General features: G+C 45.2%; 1 protein-coding gene across 1 annotated transcript in view; it reads right to left on the reverse strand.

The window, feature by feature from the left end:
- LOC129832809 (voltage-dependent T-type calcium channel subunit alpha-1I-like) overlaps positions 1-12179 on the reverse strand; it is a 288049-nt gene that overhangs the window by 96257 nt on the left and 179613 nt on the right. The window contains exons 7-8 of the mRNA XM_055896813.1: positions 9190-9532; positions 7099-7191 (exon numbers count right to left, since the gene is read on the reverse strand). Of these exons, the coding sequence (XP_055752788.1) occupies positions 7099-7191; positions 9190-9532 (436 nt within the window). The remainder of the gene's footprint in view (positions 1-7098; positions 7192-9189; positions 9533-12179) is intronic.

The raw sequence follows: 12179 nt of genomic DNA on the forward strand, positions 1-12179 counted from the left end.
GAGGTGGAAGAGAGTAGGAGGGCAAATACATAGAGCAGGACTTTATTTTAGTGATGGCCAGAGGAGTAACACATTATACTAACAAATGACAACCAGAATATCTCTAACACATTAGACAATCATTCCTTCATCATTAGAATCAAGATCTGGATGGCTCTAACCTAGAACAACACAGCAGCCCACAGGCTCCACTCCCACCGTGCCTAAGGAGTCTTCACACAGGCTCCACTCCCACCGTGCCTAAGGAGTCTTCACACAGGCTCCACTCCCACCGTGCCTAAGGAGTCTTCACACAGGCTCCACTCCCACCGTGCCTAAGGAGTCTTCACACAGGGGCCACTCCCACCGTGCCTAAGGAGTCTTCACACAGGGGCCACTCCCACCGTGCCTAAGGAGTCTTCACACAGGCTCCACTCCCACCGTGCCTAAGGAGTCTTCACACAGGGGCCACTCCCACCGTGCCTAAGGAGTCTTCACACAGGGGCCACTCAACAGTAGGATACATTGTTCCTAGACAGTGATCTATGGTCAGTTGTACTTCTTTCTCCCTAATGTTACATTCAAGCTTTTGGGAGGGTAAGCTGATCCTAGATCTGTGACTATGGGAAAAACCCGCCAGTCACCAGTCAGTTGCCGAGCAACAGGTTAACATGACTGCGATTGGAGCTGATAGAGGAAGATGAGAACTTGGCAGGAAGATACAGAAGAAGTTCAAACACGCCCACACAGGTTAAAGCCAAGCGAGTTGCTGCATTATCCCCAGACAGACGGGACTATGCTGTGATTCGACACCTGTCTCCAGGTCTCGAAGGATGCTGACAATCAGAATGCGTACTGCCAATGCCAGCCTCTGTTTTAGACTTGCCAACCAAGTGAGCGCTTATGTATTCACACACCACCATGACGCAATCATCTTAGTATGATTAGGCCTATTTAACGCTACAGTGAAATTCTGCCTGGCATTCAATCCAACTCACAATATATTTGTTTACGTATTGTGTTTCGAAACTCCTGCCCACACACACAGACACATCTTATTCTGATCAACAGGAAGCATATACAGTTGAAGTTGGAACATACACCTGAACCAAATACATTTAAACTCAGTGTTTCACAATTCCTGACATTTAATCCTAGTAAAAATTCCCTGTCTTAGGTCAGTTAGGATCACCACTTTATTTTAAAAATGTGAAATGTCAGAATAATAGTAGAGAGAATGATTTATTTCAGCTTTTATTTCTTTCATCACATTCCCAGTGGGTCAGAAGTTTACATACTCTCATTTAGTATTTGGTAGCATTGCCTTTAAATTGTTTAACTTGGGTCAAACATTTCGGGTAGCCTTCCACAAGCTTCCCACAATAAGTTGGGTGAATGTTGGCCCATTCCTCCTGACAGAGCTGGTGTAACTGAGTCAAGTTTGTAGGCCTCATTGCTCGCACATACTTTTTCAGTTCTGCCCACAAATCTTCTATAAGATTGAAGTCAGGGCTCGGAGATGGCCACTCCAATGCCTTGACTTTGTTGTCCTTAAGCCATTTTGCCACAACTTTGGAAGTATGCTTGGGGTCATTGTCCATTTGGAAGACACATTTGCGACCAAGCCTTAACTTCCTGACTGATGTCTTGAGATGTTGCTTCAATATAGCCACACAATTTTCCCGCCTCATGATGCCATCTATTTGGTGAAGTGCACCAGTCCTTCCTGCTGCAAATCACCCCCACAACATGATGCTGCCACCCCCGTTCTTCACGGTTGGGATGGTGTTCTTCGGCTTGCAAGCCTCCCCCTTTTTCCTCCAAACATAACGATGGTCATTATGGCCAAACAGTTCTATTTTTGTTTCATCAGACCTGAGAACATTTCTCCAAAAAGTACGATCTTTGTCCCCATGTGCAGTTGCAAACCGTAGTCTGGCTTTTTTATGGCGGTTTTGGAGCAGTGGCTTCTTCCTTGCTGAGCGGCCTTTCAGGTTATGTCGATGTAGGACTTGTTTTACGGTGGATATAGATACTTTTGTACCTGTTTCCTCCAGCATCTTCGCAAGGTCCTTTGCTGTTGTTCTGGGATTGATTTGCACTTTTTGCACCAAAGTATGTTCATCTCTAGGAGACAGAACGCATCTCCTTCCTGAGCGGTATGACGGCTGTGTGGACCCATGGTGTTTATACTTGCGTATTATTGTTTGTACAGATAAACGTGGTACCTTCAGGCGTTTGGACATTTCTACGAAGAATGAACCAGACTTGTGGAGGTCTACAATTGTTTTTCCTGAGGTCTTGGCTGATTCCTTTTGATTTTCCTATGATGTCAAGCAAAGAGGCACTGAGTTTGAAGGTAGGCCTTGAAATACATCCACAGGTACACCTCCAATTGACTCAAATTATGTCCATTAGCTTATCAGAAGCTTCTAAAGCCATGACATAATTTTCTGGAATTTTCCAAGCTGTTTAAAGGCACAGTCAATTTAGTGTATGTAAACTTCTGACCCACTGGAATTGTGGTACAGTGAATTATAAATGAAATAATCTCTCTGTAAACAATTGTTGGAAAAATGACTTGCGTCATTCACAAAGTAGATGTTGTCGTGTCTTTGACTATGCCAGATTAATTGCTATGACATGCTATTCTATAAAATAATTTCTGCGTAATTAATATTACCTGATTGAACTAATCATGTAAATATTAATTAACTAGAGAGGGACACCACAAAATAATATTTATAGAGCTGTTATCTTCCGAATAAACTCTTAAAGATTTAGTAATATTTTACATCCATAGCAGTCACATTAATCGTCATTTTATTCAGTCTCATCTGAAAGTGGTAAATCCTTGGTTATCTGCAAGAATCCTGGCTAACAAGTTGAATCAGCAATACAAAATTGGGTTTAATTATTTATTTACTGAATACCCAACTAATCACACAGAAACACACATACACAATTAAATCATAACTTGATTACAAAGTGCCGTCATAAAGAAAAACGTCCCTAGCGGGCGGAATAGATATGACAGCTTGTTACACAAAGAAAAGGGGCTGAGTTTTAGTGAAAGGGCGGGAGACTGGGACAGGGCCGAAGCTGTGCTATCGTAAATACAGTATCTTATGCATTCTAAATTACCGCCCATTTGAAAAAGGAAAATGCAATAAATATTTACTCTGAGCTGCGCTTCAGTAGGTTGGTGGTAGATGGAAGGCCGTCTTGCCAAACCGAGTCCTCTGTCCTTTGAAGAATGTCTCCGGTGGTCACTGGATCCGTTGGAGTAGCGTCGATGTGTAGTAGACGGGATACTCTAACTGTCCTTCTTAACATGCGTTTGTAGCAGCTGTTGCTAACTCAACGGCTAGGAGGTATCACTTCTGTAGTGAATACGAGTTCAAAGTTCATACCATTTGCAACCAAAGTCCATGCTGATGTTGGCTTAGTTCTGTAGTTATTATCTGAACCATTCTGACATGGGATCGTCATCCTAAATGTACCCGGAACAGGAAGTTATATTTTTGTCAATGGCTTTTATAGTGGAGGGAGAGGGGTGTGTCTGAAAAGTTTATAACCCATGTCTCTTCACAGGGGCGGGCCCCTAGTTGAGCAGAAGCCCACATTTATGAAAATCCAAATATCTCATTTGGAATCTAAAATTACATTTAATCTCTTCACAAATAATTTCATATTCAAACATTTGAATTAAACAACAATTCCATGTGAATCCGATACCTCTGACGTTTAGACTTTCCACAGTAGAGTTTATGTCCTTCTATCATTGATGAGAATGTGTCAGAGGGCAACCGAACTGACATAATATACCTTAAGTACCACCGCATATGTTCAGTTGGTCGGATTACCAGAATATAGTTCATTTCCCCCCACTTCTGATGTTCCCAGAATCTCTATGTTAACCAAGGGGTTTTCTTATGTCACATCAGTTATAGTAGGGAGAGGGAAAAGGGGGGAAAGAGGTATTTATGACTGTCATAAACCTACCCCTAGGCCAACGTCATGACAATGTCTTAACCGACTTGCCAAAACTATAGTTTGTTAACAAGAAATTTGTGGAGTGGTTGAAAAACGAGTTCTAATGACTCCAACCTAAGTGTTTGTAAACTTCTGACTTCAACTGTACCTGTGAACGGAGTCTACCTCTTTGCAGTAATAAGTTTTACAGAAACCCGAACCATTTCATGATTGTATTTAACCATTCAAAACGAGCTACTGCAATGCTGGTTTGATTGAATTGAACAGAAACTCAAGAGACTATAAAAGATCCCCTGCTCCTGTTAGTGGTGATGACATTGAAGGGTCTCTGCATGGTAATAATGTGAATGTGTTGATAGAGGGGAGGGTCTGGAGAGGAGCTGCTCTGTGGTCGTAAAGATAAAAGCATGAGTCCAACAGGTTTATGACTGTCCTCTCAAAAAGCTAACCAATAACAGTCTTTTTAAATTTAACTAGGCAAGTCAGTTAAGAACAAATTCTTATTTACAATGACGGCCTACCCTGGCCAAAGCCTAACCCATGACGATGCTGGGCGAATTGTGCTCCGCCCTATGGGACTCCCAATCACAGCCGGTTGTGATACAGCCTGGACTCAAACCAGGGACTGCAGTGACACCTCTAGCACTGAGATGCAGTGCCTTAGACCGCTGCGCCACTCGGGAGCCCCTAGTCTAACTGTATAGTATTGATTATGAATCACAGTTATGTTTCCCTCACAAGCTTATTTGAGAATTTGAACACCGTATATGATCTCGTCTCCTTACCTTAAAATAATTACCCATAATTCACAGCAGTCACTTCCTCTGAGTCCTCAGAGGGCCGTCTGGCAATGCATGCTGGGATATGAACACATGATGACATGGCATCCCCTTGGGGACAGCATGTCTCTCTGTTAGGATCTGCATCACAAGTATGTGTGTGTGGGTAGACGTGTGTGTACACTGCATATGTGTCACACACTCGCGACGGGAGCCCACCGCTCTGATCGTCCCTAATTAAACGCTAATGCTAATTCGGTCACTTGCTGTGACCCAAACCGGATTAAGACCTATTGCCAGTCAGACGGCACGCCGCAAGGCGCAGATTAAAATGGCCGCCGGGTGCCACAGAGCAACCTGACGCCTGCAGAGACCGAGACATCTCAACCTGTTTCTCTCTAAAGTATGCAGGCTAGACACCCTCTCTTCTCTTCTCCTCTTATCTTATCTCCTCTTTCTTTCATCCCTCTCTTCTCATCTTTCCCTTTTCATGTCTCACTCCTCTATAGTTGCACACTTCTCCTTCATATCCCTTTCTTCCTCTCACTCCTCTCTTCTCATACTCCTCTTTCTGTTTTATCTTATATCCATTCTCTCTCTTTATACTGTATCTCCTCCTCCTCCATCTCTCTCTCCTCCTCTCCATCTCTCCCCCTCCTCCTCCCCATCTCTCTCCCTCCTGTTCTTCTTTCTCTCTCCCTCCTCCTCCCCATCTCGCTCTCTCACCCTCCTCCCCATGTCTCTCCCTCCTCCTCCCCATCACTCCTCCTCCTCCCCATCTCTCTCCCTCCTCTTCTTCTTTCTCTCTCCCTCCTCCTCCCCATCTCGCTCTCTCACCCTCCTCCCCATGTCTCTCCCTCCTTCTCCCATCACTCCTCCTCCTCCCCATCTCTCTCCCTCCTCTTCTTCTTTCTCTCTCCCTCCTCCTCCCCATCTCTCTCTCTCATCCTCCTCCCCATGTCTCTCCCTCCTTCTCCCCATCACTCCTCCTTCTCTCTCCCTCCTCTCTACCTCCTCCCCATCTCTCTCCCTCCTCTGCCTCCTCCTCCCTCTCTCTCCCTCCTCTGCCTCCTCCTCCCTCTTTCTCCCTCCTCCCCACCTCCTTCTCCTCTCCCCCACCTCCTTCTCCTCTCCTCCTCCTCCCCATCTCTCTCCCTCCTCCTCTCTCTTCTCCCTTCTCTCTCCCTAATCTCCCTCCTCCCTCCCCGGGATATTCTAAAACGGTCCTGTGTTTCTCCATCTTCAGGTGTACTCGCCAGTGTTTCTCCATCTTCAGGCGTATTCACCAGTGTTTCTCCATCTTCAGGCGTATTCACCAGTGTTTCTCCATCTTCAGGCGTATTCGCCAGTGTTTCTCCATCTTCAGGCGTATTCACCAGTGTTTCTCCATCTTCAGGCGTATTCACCAGTGTTTCTCCATCTTCAGGCGTATTCACCAGTGTTTCTCCATCTTCAGGTGTACTCGCCAGTGTTTCTCCATCTTCAGGCGTATTCACCAGTGTTTCTCCATCTTCAGGCGTATTCACCAGTGTTTCTCCATCTTCAGGCGTATTTACCAGTGTTTCTCCATCTTCAGGCGTATTCACCAGTGTTTCTCCATCTTCATACGTATTCACCAGTGTTTCTCCATCCTCAGGCGTATTCACCAGTGTTTCTCCATTTTCAGGCGTATTCACCAGTGTTTCTTCATAAAACATGGCTGCCAATAAAGTAAGAAGGAACAGGAGGCGGGGCCAAACTTTCAGCCCCCTCTTTGCTCTCACATCCATTACAGAGATTAAGCCTCAGATAAATTAACTTTACTGTCTACCCGGCCATTGATTCTGGAAACCGTGTATCTTATAGTCTGATTTTACAAGTCTATTAACACATAAATCTGCCAGTCAGAAACGAGCCCCATAGGAGCATTAGGAGGACCAGGAGATGAGACCTCGGAGGGAAAGAGGAATCACTTACAAAGCCAGAGTGGAAAGAGTGTATCACACTACCTCCTCATGTTTCAGTTGCCCATATACACTGAAGGACAGTTTTGCGTATGAATAAAAGCAAAGCAAACTATCTCAATCAATCTCTTAACACATAGGGTGTAGGGTTGCAACATTCTGGTAACTTTCCCACATTTCCTATAGGTTAGCCTAATTTCCTGCTTCCTGTCATCAGAATTTTGCAAACCTAACAGGGCGTTGTTTTGTGGTGGAAGCCCAGTTTCAAACTGATTGACAAAACACAGTACAGATTTGCTGTGATAGCGTCACGTTGGTGTGTGTGTGTGTGTGTGTGTGTGTGTGTGTGTGTGTGTGTGTGTGTGTGTGTGTGTGTGTGTGTGTGTGTGTAGTGTACTTACGATGATGAGGAAGATGAAGTAGATGAAGTTGTAGAAGGAGTGAGCATCCATTACATAGTACATGATCTCTACCCAGCCTTCCAGAGTTATCACCTAGAGGGAGAGAGAGCATCCATTACATAGTACATGATCTCTACCCAGCCTTCCAGGGTTATCACCTAGAGGGAGAGAGAGAGCATCCATTACATAGTACATGATCTCTACCCAGCCTTCCAGAGTTATCACCTAGAGGGAGAGAGAGCATCCATTACATAGTACATGATCTCTACCCAGCCTTCCAGGGTTATCACCTAGAGGGAGAGAGAGAGCATCCATTACATAGTACATGATCTCTACCCAGCCTTCCAGGGTTATCACCTAGAGGGAGAGAGAGAACATCCATTACATAGTACATGATCTCTACCCAGCCTTCCAGAGTTATCACCTAGAGGGAGAGAGAGCATCCATTACATAGTATATGATCTCTACCCAGCCTTCCAGAGTGATCACCTAGAGGGGAGAGAGAGAGCATCCATTACATAGTACATGATCTCTACTCAGCCTTCCAGAGTTATCACCTAGAGGGAGAGAGAGAGCATCCATTACATAGTACATGATCTCTACCCAGCCTTCCAGGGTTATCACCTAGAGGGAGAGAGAGAGCATCCATTACATAGTATATGATCTCTACCCAGCCTTCCAGAGTGATCACCTAGAGGGAGAAAGAGCATCCATTACATAGCACATGATCTCTACCCAGCCTTCCAGAGTGATCACCTAGAGGGAGAGAGAGCATCCATTACATAGCACATGATCTCTACCCAGCCTTCCAGAGTGATCACCTAGAGGGAGAGAGAGCATCCATTACATAGTATATGATCTCTACCCAGCCTTCCAGAGTGATCACCTAGAGGGGAGAGAGAGAGCATCCATTACATAGTACATGATCTCTACCCAGCCTTCCAGAGTGATCACCTAGAGGGGAGAGAGAGCATCCATTACATAGTACATGATCTCTACCCAGCCTTCCAGGGTTATCACCTAGAGGGAGAGAGAGAGCATCCATTACATAGTACATGATCTCTACCCAGCCTTCCAGAGTTATCACCTAGAGGGAGAGAGAGAGCATCCATTACATAGTACATGATCTCTACCCAGCCTTCCAGAGTTATCACCTAGAGGGAGAGAGAGCATCCATTACATAGTACATGATCTCTACCCAGCCTTCCAGAGTTATCACCTGGAGGGAGAGAGAGAGCATCCATTACATAGTACATGATCTCTACCCAGCCTTCCAGGGTTATCACCTAGAGGGAGAGAGAGCATCCATTACATAGTACATGATCTCTACCCAGCCTTCCAGGGTTATCACCTAGAGGGAGAGAGAGCATCCATTACATAGTACATGATCTCTACCCAGCCTTCCAGGGTTATCACCTAGAGGGAGAGAGAGCATCCATTACATAGTACATGATCTCTACCCAGCCTTCCAGAGTTATCACCTGGAGACAGATACACAACCAGCTGAGGGTTTGTGTGTGTGTGTGTGTGTGTGTGTGTGTGTGTGTGTGTGTGTGTGTGTGTGTGTGTGTGTGTGTGTGTGTGTGTGTGTGTGTGTACGCTTGTAGGTGTGCATGCATTATTGTGTGTGTCCCCTCCCCACCTCCCCCCCCTCCTCCTTTCCCCTCCTCCCCACCACCCAAATCTCCCCATCACCTCCCCTCTCCCCCATCCACTCCCCTCTCCCCATCCACTCCCCTTTACCCCCCCCCCCCCCCTCCCCTCTCCCCCATCCTCTCCCCTCCCCACACCCTCAACCCTTTCCCTTCCCTCCCCCCTCCCCTCCTCTCCCATCCCCTCCATCCCCTCCCCATCCCCATCCACTCCCCTCTCCCCATCCACTCCCCTCTCCCCCCCTCCCCTCTCCCCCCCCCCTCTCACCTCTCCCCCCCCTCCCCCCTCCCCTCCTCTCCCATCCCCTCCATCCCCTCCCCATCCACTCCCCTCTCCCCATCCACTCCCCTCCCCCCCCCCTCTCACCTCTCCCCCCCCCCCTCACCTCCCCTCTCCCCCATCCACTCCCCTCCCCTCCCCTCTCCCCTCCTCTCTTACCTGGAAGATAACAATCCAGGCGTATACGATGTTATCGAAGTTGATCGCCCCCTTGTGTGGATTATTATGTCCAGTATGGCATCTAGTATAGTACTGGTTCCAGTTGATACAGAGACCCACTGCACTGGCTGAACTGTTGACTAGTGGTTCAGGGATGAGCCCCAGGGACTGGCGGTGGTAGGCATCCTCCCTGTCCAGACAGCAGGTCCTTCCCCCCTCCCTCCGGGCCGGGACGTCACCACACGACATGATCCCGTTATCCTGGGCCAGAGAGCAGATGAAGGGGCGCTCGTCATCCTCCTCCGGCTGGTAGTAAGGGGCGGGCAGGGTCAGACCTGACGAACTGGGAGGGGGAAGAGAGAGAGAAAGAGTGTGTTATAAACATGCATGTGTGATCACACACACACACGTAAGCACACAAAGATGTATGCACACACACACACACACATTAACACGCCACACACACACTTACTGTTATGATTTTTATGAATAATCACTAAATGATGTATACATTTAACGTAGAACTTTAACTAACAGAATTCTACCCTGTCACTGTATGATTGTATGAAATTTATTAGAATCATAAATCTAAATCCGATGTGTGTAGTTTTAGTCAGAATTAGAACAAGGACTTCTTGTTCGTTTTTAGTATGTAAGCAGGGTGCAAGTGTGAAACAAATGATAAGAGGAGCTATTGACAGACAAGCTGTACTACTGTGTTCCTTACAGGACATTCTGTCCCCACCCAGGGAGGGGAGAAACCTGGGGCTGTAGTAGATTGCATAACAGGTGGCAGGCAATATATGAGAAGGAGAAGACTTGTGAACTATATTGTGATTGTCTTAGAGGAGGAGGGACAGTTATGACGAAATGAGAGGTATATAAACCAATGTACATGTAAGGATGGGCAGAGCTCTCGTAAATAAACATGCTGACTATGGTAGACTGGCCTCTGTCTGTTTCATTTTAATAAGAACCTTACAAATTCTTAGTAACAGACCGAGTAGTTTAATTGAAGTTCAGTTTATGAACATTGAGAACAACATTCTCATGACACTTACCCAATTCCAAAGTCCTCATGTATTTGGACTATTTTTATCACAGGATACTAGCAGAAGCAGGAAGACAGAGTAGGGGGGGCAGAAGTGTGTAGGGCTCATTTACTCACTTGAACAGACTCCGGTCCGCCACAAACCCAACTCTTGGAGCATCATATTCTTCACCACCAGAGTTCTTAAACATGCCATTCACACACTTCTGCAATCTGAGTACCCGGGCAGGTGATTTAGTATTTTGTACAAATACCAAACCAGACTTTAAATGATTACCATCAGTTGATGGGGAACTAGTCATTTCCATTTTATATGTGTGTCCTGTTTCCTCTATATGAGAGCAGACTGACTATTAATCTGTCTGAGAGGAGAAATAACTCTCCTCTCCTCTCCTCTCCTCTCCTCTCCTCTCTCTACATGCTCTCTCTCTCTGACCATGAAAGGAACACCATGAAAGGAACACACCCCATAGGTCACCCATAGGTCACACATATACACGACACCCCTCAGGAGCAAAGCATTAGGGCTCTAGTATTGTATTGACTAAGGGTAAACGGCTCATATCCTTTGGGTGTCATTCCTTCACCAGTCTGTCAGTTCTGTCTCCTTCTCAATACCAGGCTGTATTCTGCTGACATATAGTCTTTATCCTTGACCACAGATATACTGAGAACCACAACAGGATCAATAACCACCAGTCTGATCAGACTGGCTGCACTGTTTCCTGTTCATTTGACGCTAAAGGGAAGCTAAGGTGACTTATATATGGACCTGTGTAACAGTATGCACACATACATGGACAGGTGGAGGGACAGACGCACACATGGACCATGCAAGCAGGCACAAACACACAACATTGACATGCATTATGAAACCCTTAAAGAGATGCACAGTGATGGTATCGAGAGAGAGAGAGAGAGAGAGAGAGAGAGAGAGAGAGAGAGAGAGAGAGAGTTTGAGTTTTTATAAAACCTTTATTTTCTACTCAATTGTTAACATAAATAATGACACACTGCCTTTTCAGAAATGAAACAATAAATGTAATTCCTACACAAAATAAATAAAAATACAAAAGAACATATACATTCAACTTATTTCCTCAACAAAAAATAATTTCCCCTCCTCTACAAAACAAAGCGCTCCTTCATATGCCCACTTCTCCTCAAACAATGGGAGATCTTTTACAGCTGAGAAGAACTCAAAATCCACTTTTATTCTTGCTTTCACTAATCCTTTAAAAACACATCTTATATCCTTCTCATATCCCGTGTCTATTTTATGTTTCCTACTCAAAAAAATTGACATCTTAGCTTGTCCCAAAATAAAATTTAACATTTGACATTTTCTTTTCTGTTGCTTACTATATTGAAACCCCAAAATAAAAACATTGTTATTAAAAATCTCACCTACAGCTCTAAACAATGATTCCAGTATTTCCAATAAAGGTTTTATCCTCTCACACTCCATAAAACAGTGAAAAATGGTTTCTCTTATATTACAAAAAGGACATCCATCTCTAACATCTGAATTAATGACAGATACAAAAGCATTAACTGCAATAATGCCATGTAACACCCTCCATTGCATATCACCAGTACCCTTTTGTAACGGTGGTTTGTACAGTGCTCTCCATGCTGGCTTTACCTTGTCATCAATTCCCAATTTTACCCTCCATGGAGTGTCTTTTCTATTTTTCAATTTCTCTTTGTTTAACACCTTAACACACCCCCTATACAAATCCTTCCCATTCACCTCATCCAAACCCACCTCCTCCAACCCTCTCAAATCCAACAATATACCCTTTCTCTCTGACTCTGTGATATTTGGTGTAATCCCTAATCTTGGAAATGAGACGTCTTCATCTTGTTCCTTCTTCTTGTGGCTATTAAGCATTCCCCACTCTTCCGCAGACAGAGCTTTCCTGCAGCTTCCCAGCAT

This window comes from Salvelinus fontinalis, chromosome 34 (assembly GCF_029448725.1).
Source record: "Salvelinus fontinalis isolate EN_2023a chromosome 34, ASM2944872v1, whole genome shotgun sequence".
NCBI classification, from domain to species: domain Eukaryota; kingdom Metazoa; phylum Chordata; class Actinopteri; order Salmoniformes; family Salmonidae; genus Salvelinus; species Salvelinus fontinalis.